Genomic DNA, 12,033 nt, shown 5'->3' with positions numbered 1-12,033 from the left:
CAGTCAGTTTTTCTTACATCACTTGTATCACTCATGTCACTCAATATTGATTTGAATTACTATAATCATCCTGACATAGTGACATTGAATATCTCTCAGAAGGGATTATTCAGTTGTCCTTCTTTTGTTTGTAGTGTTTAATCTGAATTATAGCAGTGCATTAACAGTACAGTAGTGCTTTAGATAGCCAGACGTATTCTGTAACCTGTCAGTGTTTTAACATGAAAGTGTTGTTACGAACCAGGTGTGCTAGTTATTTGTTTTTTGGACTTCACTGCAGCTTATGAAGATGGGTACTGATGAATACTTACAAATACATCAGTACAGTTTGCACATGAGTTAATAAGGTTGCTTTTTTCTTACAGATATCATGATGTATGAGAATCAATGGTATGGAGAAATAATGCTGCAGTCTACGTTTACCAGTCAGTTACTGAATCTGGGGAACTACTCAGCTCTCAATCCAGAAGAATGTAAGATGATAGTGCATAAGTTTCCTTCAAAAAATTGTGTTAAAATATCAGTTTGAAGTAGTACGTTTTATTGGCAGTGTGTATGTAGATTAAAATAGAAATGCAAATAGCTGGAAAGTACAAAACACTATGTAAGTTCACCTGGACCTTGTAAGGCTTAAGAAGATGAGATCAGGGAAAATTATTTACAGACTATGGATCATGAAGGCTTCAAAGATACCTGAGTTGTGGAGCGCTGGGGTAAAGGGGAAAGATAGCACGAGTGTCCTGGTGAAATTGCTTTGTTCTTAGTCTTCCTGACATTGGTTACTGCTACCTATTTAAGACAGGTTTGGAGTAAATGATCAGTAATGGCTGTTTTTACTTAGTTTGTAATGTCAGGACTCTTACTTTCTGTGTAACCTAAATTAATTTAACTATAGTTAACATTGGGATGTTATCAAGAGGAGGCAGATGAAGCACAGCTTAATTTTGAATCAAATGTCACACATCTCAATGATTTCCTCCCTTAGAGTTCTTAGAACAGGTTTGGTTTAGTTTGTTCAAATATACACGGTTGGTATTTGAACTGCTAAGCTCAAAAAAAAAAAAAAAGATGGGGGTGTCCCTCTAACCTTGGTTGGTTTTATTTAAGTTTACCCTGTAGTGAATGGTGATGTTCTCCATGGCTTATTGGCGTATGTATCATCAAAATTTCCTCACTTTGGAGACATTCCACGAAGGCACGTTCAGAGACTGGAGAGCGTTCAGTATGTTCAACTTGACCAGCTTCAGCCAAACACATTGGTTCACTCAATCTTAAAAATCATCAGCATTGCCATATTAACAGGTAAGTTCATGCTATGGACTTCAAACGTCAGAACTTGAGAATTGCCATGTAAAATTGCTGTTTACATTTTACCTATTGTGGGTTGTTTCCTATTTCATAGTCAGATTTTTGATACAATTCACAAATAATACTTTTGTGAAGAACCACGCATTGAGGTCATAGCTGGAAAAGTGGAACAGAGCAGGAGGTAAATGACTGAAATCAGGTGCTGAGTGAGGTTATTGCATGCTAGCTGATCAGTAGCATGCAGATCAGTGTGAGAAGCATGCAGGGCTTGGACACTGACATTGTGTTCCTGCTCACTGAGTGCTTGATTCGTTTTCAATAAGGAATGTATAGTAGGAATGCTGAAAAGGCATAAACACTTTATCTACAGTGAAAGTATGTAGGTTAGCTTTAATGGCTCTTGAAGCTCAGAGGTGTATTCTTGTTGTAGACTATTGCTTGAGAAAAATGGCTTGTTTGTTAAAGCATCATATGGGACAGTCAGGCTTCACTAATTCAGACCTTGCTTTCTATCTACCTTCCATGTGTGCCTCATGCCCACAAAGGAAAACTTAGGATGTGACTGTAAACCATATGGTTTCCAGAATTATACGTGGAATTACTCATTATTTTAATTATAATAGGATTTTATCTTTTGTTTATATTGGAGCTGTGCACCTTTTTAGTGCTTCATTCAGAATGTTTTTGGTTTTTTTTTTTCCTGGTTAGTGTAGATTATAAAGCTAAGCATTACATTTCTCATTTCTTACGTATCTGCAGTGTTTTTTACTGTCCCTACATGTGTGTCTGTGCAAGTTCTCTACAATTTTCAGCACAGATTTTCCATTATGAACCTATTAAAATGTCTCACAGCAGTACTTGTATTTCCTTCATGCATACAGAGCAGGAAGCGACTGCATTAAGATGGTTTGTTCTGGAAATTTGAATTTCCTGTGTATTGTGAGGACTCCCAAAGGACTTTTGTTACCAGTTCATGTGTTTTATGCACTATTGCTTTTCATGGAATTATGGAACCATGGAATGGCTTGGATTAGAAGGAATCTTAATGATATATAGTTGCTTAGTTCTAACAGCAGCAATGCCAGCCACTAGACTAGGTTGTTTAGGGCCCCATCCAACCTTTAATTGAACACCTCCAGGGGAATCCACAGCTTCTCTGAGCAACCTGTTCTAGTGCCTTTCTAATAGAGAGTGCAGATATTTTGGAATTCCTGTTACTGAAGTCCTTTTCCATGTTAAAATTGATGATTTGCTTCCATTGTTTTGCAATCAGGCCATACATCAGCTCTCAATATAGAAACATAAAAATGCTTTCAAGGCTGCATCAACTTATACTTACTGCAGCAGAAATAAGTAGTGCCTATTCAAGTTCTTACCAGGAGAAAAAAAGATCTGTTTTGACTTCACACAGTAGGAATCAGTTTGGGGGGGGGGGGGGGGGCGGGGGAGTGTGTTAAATGAACAAAACCCAACTGAGTCAGGGTTATCTTATGCAGTGTTCTGCCATGTTATTTCTAACTATTGGAAAAGGAATTTCTCTCTTTTCCATGCTTACGTGCTCTGATTGGCTTCTTTACTTTAATGTGCTACTGTTTCTCAGTACTAAATATTATGATTTTCACTTTGACTTGATCATGTTGCACTGTCATCTTGTGTTAGTGCTTGTATCAGTCGAAAGGAGAAAAATGCATTCATTTTGTCAGCTGGATTGTCTGAATCAGCTTTACTCATTATAAGTTGAGGTTTTTGAAGATAGAAATCTCCTGCTATATTATTGTATGCATCTCTGATTAGGACATACTTAAAGCAAATGTTAAGAGATTCAATAAATAAAAATAATTGTAGTTTAGCAAGGAACTGAAGCTTGCAGGCATTACCTACAGGTAAAGATGCATAAAAATCTTGATGTTGGGTTTATATGTACTGTCAATGTTAATTTGTGTTGTATGTGGCTGTAATTAATTACAAAAATTTGTAGAGCTGTCACTTGAGTATATTCCACAGAAAATACATTAACTTCAGTTTCCAATTATGGCAATCTGTTGCTGAGAGATTGAGTACTTATACCCATCAGGATGATGAGTGAGAGATGCTCCAGGATGCTTAGATACCTGCTAGGGAGGTGTCCTGTTGCTTATCTAATCATACAATTTCAAATGTTCCAGAGTCTGTATATAGCTACAAAGGAGGCTACCAGAGAAAAATTATTCTAACTGTAGAACAGAACAGAGATCAACACTACAAGATGGTGCTGTGGGGAGCAGGGGCTGCCTGGTGCCCTCAGCTTCAGAGGAGAAAAGGTAAAACATTTATAGGTTGCTATCATGATTTCTAATTCCATTAACAGCTTTAAAAGGTTCAATCTAGGCTTTTAAATTGATTACTCAAAGTATGCATTTCTCATCAGTAGGTACACTTATGTAATAAATACTCTATTACTTCAGATGTTGAGTACACCTTACTCAAGTCAATTGTCATATAGTACAAAATAAAACCCAGAAATGTTAAACAGCCCTGTAGTGGAAACTGACCTGAAAACTTTTGCATATAGATTCTAAATCCTACTGGATCCTCTTGATCTGAGAAATAATTTATATTCCTAAATAAATCACAGGACCTCCCACTTGGACTACTTGAAGGCAGTCCTATTTAAGCATTCACCAGTTAACTTCACTACTTGAAATCTGCGTGGCTTTTATTTTGTGTGGGCAGGTACATGCTTTTTTATTAGATAAATTATTAGAAATTTTGTAGCATTTAGTATGCTGGTTTATTTCTTTTTTAAATACAGAATTTCTAATGTATTTTTAATACTATGCATTGGAGCTGAAAAAATTTGACTATATGTCACAAAGAATTTCTAAGACACAAAACTATAATTCCCTGATGCTTCAAGCAGAAAAGCAGAAGAGGTGATGAGACTCCTTCTAGTTTTGAGCACTTATATTTCTCATTAAAACTTGTCTTCTTCTCTATCTGGATTTCTGTGTATTTAGTGGTTGGTGTTTTAATGATTAAAAGATTATATCTGAAATTGAAGATAAGAGTGTTTTCACAACTGTTCAAATATGTATCATAGACCAACCGTGAACATTTGGTCCAAATAACACGGCCAGAAAGGTAACTCCCACGATACAGAACAAGAATACACAACACAGCAGCTAATAGTGTGAGTGGGTTACATGAGGAAAGCGCGTGATCCTGTTCTTGCTGCTAGTCATAGAACAGCTGAGGTACATGTTACTATCTGTCTTCTACAGCAAGGAACAGGGACTTGTAATTTTAAAGGTGTGTATATGCTAGAATTGCTCAGAATTCCACCTCTTCTAAACATCTAACAACTGTTGGCAATAAAAGTTACGTTTTCCATCTCGTGATAAAAAGGAAAACCCTCAAGCAGGTATACAGTCATCATACCTTCAATTCATATTTTACTCTTCTTTAGTTGTAGGTTAGTGAAAACATAAAATGCATTGTTGTGAACCAGCATTCTTGGGGAGCTTTTACTAACATGGGGTAAAATTCTGAACCCACTGAAAACAGTGGGGAAAATGCTGAGTAAGTTTTCAAGGCAAATGTGAGAAGTAGTGCATTTCCTTTTGTTGCATTGCAGAAGTACCTTTGGGGTTTAAAGAGGAATGTACCAAAGTATGGCAGCAACATTCTGTATATTCACCTGAAAGTATTTATGCAGGGATATGAGAATGTGAGCAAGCATGTGTGTATGAATCAGTCAATACTTAGTTTGGCTTAGTGAAAAAGGGTCATATTATGACCCTTAAAGGGACTGAGTCAGATCCAGGGGCATTCTCTTCCCTTTGAGGGTGCTGAATAGCATTTGACCATCGTTTGATAGGCACAATCTATGTGCCAGCACAGTCTGGAAAGCTGTAACTCTCTGGTGTTGCCAGGACTGGAGCATACCTTTATTTGTCTATTTTTAAACATTCTATCTGACGATTAGGATTCTGCAGTTATTCAGGGATGAAATCTAAAACCATTGGAGGTGACAGCTGTGGTAGATACCTGCCCATATCCTTCCACAAATGTTACCACTCATAACTGTCCTGCTTTGGGGTGTATCTCTGGGTAGTATTTTGCAGTAGTTGCTTAATCTTAGACTAACTCGGAAATACTGGAGATGGCAATAGGATCTTGCTAGTGTGAGCATTCCAAGCATGCTTTGAGTTGTTAAGAGCAGTTGTAACAAGCGTAAGGAGAAGGTCAAGGAGATGGGGGGAAAAGTGGAGGAGACCAAGTATCCTTTGTCTCTTCCATAGATGGGCTTTCCAAGAAAAAAAATGTAGTGTGTCATAGGTAATGTTTGTAAGAGATGATTCCCAAAGTATGAAGATGATGGCAATGCTTATTAGTTCAAAGACCAGATTTGGCACGCAACCTGTACTTTTATCATACCATAAGGCACTTCTCTAACTTGTCTGTGTCCATTTGGATGGCTTATCTTCCATCTTGGACACTCACCTTAGTGTCATCTGAAAAATTCCTCAGGGTGCACACAAAGAAATCATCATTGTGACCTAAAACTGTGAAATATAATTTATAGCAAATCTATTTTTTCTGTTTTTGTTTGACCTAATAGACAGCTAAGCACTATGCAGCTGTTTCCTCCCTTCCCCACCTTTCCAATAGGGGGAGGAAAAGAAGAAATAGAACTTGTAGGTTACTTAGTTTCATGACTTCAGTTTCCTATAAATTAACCAAGATATAAGCATTAAACTCTTGTTTACTTGTTTTCTGTTCTATAGGCCATCTGTGGGACTTTAAATACCTTCTGGTCCAGCACAGTTCTGTCTCAGGTGACTTTGAACTGCACTCAACTCCATGGTCATCCTGTGAGTGTTTGTTTGATGATGACAGAAGAGCAATTGCATTTAAAGAAAAGTTTCAGAAAAGCAAAGCGTCCCTTGTGAAAGTGACAAATCTCTCAGCACATTTGGAAGAGAAATGCTCAGGTAAAGTTGTTCTCTTCAGCACTGTGGTGTCTGGGTAGCAGAGTATGTAGCAATAACGTCTTATTTAGTTACGTTTCTCCAAGTAATTATTATTATTTTTTTAAAGCTAACACAGTTCTGAGAGCCTGAATTTATTCAGCAGGCTGCTGCTTGGTGTGCAGCCTAACTGTGAATGCAGCTTTCGTTCTGTAAGCATAGAGGTAAGAAAGTATTGCTGTGTGGTGCCACGCTACAAATAGCTTTGGGACATTTGGAGAAGTACTGCCTTTTGTTGCTCACACCAACTATTGTCATCGTGTGATTTGCCTCTAAGAGAGTTAATGGGATACTCTTGATTCTTTAGGAACAGAGTAAAACAGCTTCTGCTTATTTCTAAAGTTAGCATTAAACACTTATAAGTAACTAAATCAAGTTAATTTCACAACATTTAACTCCAGTGTATGTGTGAAACCAGTGGAAAGCAAATGGTTAAAGCTCTACTTTTTAGCATCTCTCTGAATCACGATGGAGGCAAATTAGTTTTTACTTCTAGTTGTGGCTTATATTACGCTTCTACTGACCCACCCTGCTTTTGAGAACAGAGGTTAGAATGTGTAGGAGATTTTACCAGCCTACTGTGTAAATGCATCTGATGTCATTCAATCATAGACTTGTCATGTCATAGTATTTTCCTGGTTCCATAACCTGTATCTGAAACTTAATCAATGTGATACTATTTGATGTAATACATAGAGACCCATAGGTCTTTAAGAAATAATTTTCTATCTGTCTTTCAAATGTTTCTGTTTCACTCTGCGCAATTACACTCAATCTTCACCATTATATTCATGCTTATAGAAGCAACTAAATCTTCTCCTAATGATGGTGTTTCTTTTATGAATGTGATTTTGTTGTTTCTCTAGGAGTGATTCAAGTGAAAGCCCGTGTCTTAGAGCTGAAGTTTACTGTTACAACTGGTCAGTACAGGCAGCTCGTCTTCCGTGCTGACACTTCGCTGGAGCGTGTTCTGGCTTCTCTGCCTATAATTACATATTCGGGTTGTGCCAAATGTGGCTTGGAACTTCAGGCGGATGAGAACATGATCTACAAGCAGTGTTTTAGATGTTTGCCAGACAACAAAGTGAAAATATTTTACAGGTAAAAAAGAAAAAAAAAAACAGAATAATATGTGCCATTAATGAATTACAATTTTCTTTGCTTTAAGTTCTTGCCTATATGATAAATTGTGTGCTTAATGTGTGATTTGTCTTGTCTGGTTTTCTAAGAGATTTTTCAAAGATCAATTCATGAATTGCTGTATTAGTTTTGAACAAATAATTCCATCTACACATAATGCAACTTTGAACTTGATTTGAATATTGTGAACAAGGTGTTTATTCAGTTCTGTTTCATTGAGATAGGATGAAAGAGGAGCTTGAGGACCAGAGTAAAGCTCCTTGTGTCTCTTCTTGCAGCCCAAGTTGGAAAATATGTGAACATACCTATTGGTAATAGGTGAAGAGTTGGACTGGATGATCTTTTAGGTCTTTTCCAACCTTGATGATTCTATGATTCCAACACACAACCACATTTTTAAAACTGGATTTTCTTTATGCTTGTGGAAACAGAACAAATGATTGCAATAGCTTTCTTCAAGAGCAGGAATGTGAAGTTATCAGTAGATGGCACTGTGACACAAGATGGGTGTGTAAGAAACAAAACCGATCTAGTTCGTGTAGAAGCATAATTATGGAGTTATTATTAAACTCTTTAAATCTCATAAGCCCTAACTAAATTTAAGCATCATAGCAAAAATATTTGCTGCATTTTTCTTATGAGGGGGAATTAAGTGCTAAAAGTTCTATTTTTAACTGAAAAGATTCCCCCACCTCTAGATGAATGTGAATTATGTCAATTTGCCCTCTCACTGGAGAGAAAGATGAATACAGGTTTCCAGTGCTTGGATTTATCAGTGTTTGAATGCATGTTGATATTGAATCATCATTCTATAATTTGACATGATCTTTCAGGGAAGATTATGAATTAATAAACCTAATATAAGATTATTTTAAGAAAGGAAATATTTAAGCTACTAAATAGATAGTGTGGTAGGATCTTTCCAGTTTAAGATAATTATGTTGTCTTAAATCTATGGTTCCACTTCAGCAGGTTGCTGTAGTCATTCCCTGTGTCAGTGCTGTAGCTCACCAACTTCTTCCACAGAAGTGTTGGAACCCAGTTTTGTTCATCTGCTGTGAATCCAATTAATCTTCTTATTTTATTAATGCCGATGATGTAAGCTTAGATGTGTGCATACATATGCTTAAATGGTTTTCTTTTATCTATATTATTGTATGACCGGAATGCTGAACATTTATCTTCACTGTAGTACTGTGTAGTGTGTAAGTACTTCCATAATCCTGCTGGGCTGTGATGATACGAATAAGGAAAGATAAAAGAAATACTGAAAACCAAGAGACATAGAAAAACTTCAATTTAAGAACTTACTACTATCCTTAGGATGCCTTTGTTTTCAAAGCTTTACTCTTCATTTTTCATTGCAACAGGCAATTGCAGCTTTCTTATCCTTATTTCATATTTTTAGTGAGTTTGTTAATATTCAGCAGGAGCACAGCATAGGTGGCAATGATTCCTTCGTAACTCATTCTAAACTTTCCAACGGGTTGTCACTGTTATGATCGAGGGTTACTGGTGTTTGTGAATCTATTGCCTCCCAAGAACTTTCTTGGTGCTCTGCAATCAATGCAGTTGACAGTAGTGGGGTTTACTGACATCTAGCAGCTAGAGTTTGGGACACTGTGCAAAATAAAGATCAATCAATACTAAATGTACCTACTGACAAAATATCAAAAAGGAGCTTTTCTTGCTTTGATTTCTGATGATCATATGAGCTTCATCTGTAAGATCATCTCCTCCTTGGATCTGATATTAATAACCACCGTGCTGACACCTCCCTTGAACTACTATGCCAGCTTACGTCAGTCATGGAAGTATTTTCAAGCATTTGGTAGCTTCAGTAATGGCACAATATAAGGCTATATGTTATAGTCTAGTGTTGTTCTACTTTTGTTACATTTTATTGAAAGTGAAAAGTGCTTTTAAAACAATCTCCCTATTAGATGGAGACAACTGTCTTCTTTTTATTCAGATCAGGATAAATGTTACTTATTAGGTGAATTTCTCCCAGATCTGGTTAGGGTTATGGTTGTAGGCTTAGGTTTTTGCCTCTATTGTGTTATCCAAACAAAAGATGGGGACACAAGGGTAATGAGTGTTCCCCAAGTGCAATTACAGTTCCTTTGTATGCTTACCTGACTTGAGAAAATTGTTTCTTAAATGGATGTTGGAGAAGAATTGCTTCTTGTGTTGATAATGAAAAAGCTTTACCTTCAGCCTACTGGAATCTCAAGACATGAAATTCAAGCTTTAGTAGAAACAGCAGATCTTCAGATTTGTTTTATCTGTACACGTTTACACTCTCTGGTTTTAAAAAAGTCATTGGGTGCAGTTCTTATCCTCTTTCAGGAAAAGACAAGAGATGACTAAAGCCTGCCTTTCTGCATTTGTCTCAAAGTAAGACTTACTTGATAGATTTAGAAGTTATTTTAACATTGTGTAGTGATATTTTGTATATTTCTAGCTCATATTCTAACTGTACAGATTAGACAGATTTGTGCATAGGAATTTTCTACTTCTTGGCAGAGGATCATATTATGTTGTATTACTTTGCTTCACAAATTTTGCTTCAACTAGATGAAAAGGAGCAGCTAATTTTCAAGAGCCTTTTGTTTTTGTACCTAGACCCGCTTTGATGACAATAGAAGATGGAGGATATGAGATTAATATACACGTGGTGTCTGAGCTGATGGAGAAAATCTTCCTTAATATTCCTGCGGACTGGCTGAACAGATCAGTAGGTACTGTTCCATGAATGAACTTGTGCTACAAACACTGCAGGCAGCAAAGTTCTCAGTGAAAAGGGAATTATTACTTATTGACAGTTAAACTATGTATGAGGTGGTTGTTCTGGGCAAGTATGGTGAACATTCGTGTGGTATATGAGAATTAAAAAAACAAAGGGGAAAAAAGCAACATAAAGAGAATGTTTCAGTTGCTATCGGAAAAACTCTGAAGTTCAGAGCTGAGTAGCAACAGTATTAGGTGAGATTATGTGAGTGTCTATTATACAATATGTAACTAAATATTTGGCTATTAAATGGATTGCTTATATGCAAACTAAAATCTCTTAAGTTGTTAGAAATAGCTGCCATCTGTTAGTCATGTAAATAACTATGAGAAGTTAAAATTCAGGAGTTGGAAGGTCCCTCTAGAGACTGAGTCCAACTCCCTGCTAGGGCAGGTTCCCTACAATAGGTTGCACAGGTGAGCAACCAAATAGGCCTTGAATATCCCAAAGAGGGAGAGTTTGCAGCCTCTCTGGGCAGCCTGTTTCAGTGCTCTATCACCCTCACTGTAAGGAATTTCTTCCATGTATTTGTGTGGACCTTCCTACGTTCGTTCTAGCTTTTGGCCATTACTCATTATCCTTTTGCTGTACACCACTGAAAGAGTTTAGCTTCTTAAAGTTGCCTCCTGCACTTTTTATACACATTGATCATATCCCTTCTCAGTCTTCTCTAGGCTGAACAGGCAAGTCTCAGCCCCTGTGTTATTTCAGACGGGCTTCCATTATATCTTCATTTTGTATGTAACTCACAAATGTTGTGATTCAACAGTCAAGAGAAAAATGTTGTGCATGTTGCTTTTCTTAAAGATGAGAATGAAGTGGCATCTTATTTGGATGCTGATTTATTCTTCTGGTAATACAACGTAGCTTCCATGGAGGTAGGACTTGAATGTTAGGTGGTATTATGGAAGTTAAGAACTAAATCGAATTGTTCTGTCTTTTTCAGTGCCCTCCTCGGATATAACCTATGGCATGATAGTAGCAGATCTGTGTCATTCGCTGCTGGCAGATGTGGGCGCATCCTATTTGTTGGAAATTAGGAGCCATTTTGTGCTAGATGAGAACAGCTATCCTTTGCAAAAGGATTTCCACCTACTGAATTTGCATCCTGATCTTCGAAGCATCAACTTGAGCAGTGACTGAATAAGAGACTGTAAGATACGTGTTGCAAACTAAAGAAAAATGAATTAGCTCAAGGAAGCAAATAGTTTAAATATAAATAATCACAGAAGAATGGGTACAGAATATGTGCTGATTGTATATAATACTGCTGTAAAACATAGAAGGTGTTGTAAAATATATTGTTATATACATTTTTAATCTTAATAAACTCTTGCTGATATTTCCATTTTCTTCTCTCTGGAAAAGTTCTCTAGTGTTGAGACTTTCTCATATGGCAGATTGAGGAAGACAATCAGTATTTAGTAGCTTGGTTTTAGTCACAGACAAGATAAGAGAAGAACCATTTGTAACTTGGTGATGTTTTTGTGCTTGCTCTCCTGTTGTGGGTCTGTCTTCTAACAGCAGTATTTCTACCTTTCTGCCTCAGCTGTTTTGATGCTGTTTTCTCTTCTAACATCTGTCTGAGGATCTAATGTTGTGTAACTACAAGTTGTTGCTGTAATCCCAGAGGTTTTAATTTGAAATAGTACATTCTTGTAATTATTTAAAAGAATTATTTAAATTTAATGTGTTTAGCTGTAAGGTAGCAAATAAACACACACATTCACACTGAGCCTATTTCAGAATCAGTTACAGTCAATTTAACACAAGTTTCTCCCAATT

General features: G+C 36.8%; 1 protein-coding gene across 10 annotated transcripts in view; it reads left to right on the top strand.

The window, feature by feature from the left end:
* SHLD2 (shieldin complex subunit 2) overlaps positions 1-11,596 on the top strand; it is a 28,883-nt gene extending 17,287 nt beyond the window's left edge. For 6 of the 10 annotated variants that reach the window (XM_085553875.1, XM_032445553.2, XM_085553874.1 and 3 more), the window contains 7 exons: positions 366-473; positions 1,108-1,302; positions 3,474-3,608; positions 6,075-6,281; positions 7,184-7,418; positions 10,083-10,198; positions 11,195-11,596. In XM_085553875.1, the coding sequence (XP_085410001.1) occupies positions 366-473; positions 1,108-1,302; positions 3,474-3,608; positions 6,075-6,281; positions 7,184-7,418; positions 10,083-10,198; positions 11,195-11,391 (1,193 nt within the window). In that variant the 3' untranslated portion in view covers positions 11,392-11,596. Of the gene's footprint in view, positions 1-365; positions 474-1,107; positions 1,303-3,473; positions 3,609-6,074; positions 6,282-6,387; positions 6,482-7,183; positions 7,419-10,082; positions 10,199-11,194 lie in introns of all 10 variants that reach the window. The other 4 variants (XR_014948488.1, XR_014948487.1, XM_015866045.2 and 1 more) reach the window with 4 other exon arrangements.
* The last annotated feature ends 437 nt before the right edge of the window (positions 11,597-12,033 follow it).

This window comes from Coturnix japonica, chromosome 8 (genome assembly GCF_054131305.1).
Source record: "Coturnix japonica strain WE chromosome 8, WE-NBRP24, whole genome shotgun sequence".
NCBI lineage: Eukaryota > Metazoa > Chordata > Aves > Galliformes > Phasianidae > Coturnix > Coturnix japonica.
The sequence above is the reverse complement of the archived record's forward strand: the minus strand, read 5'-3'. Positions and strand labels throughout refer to the sequence as shown.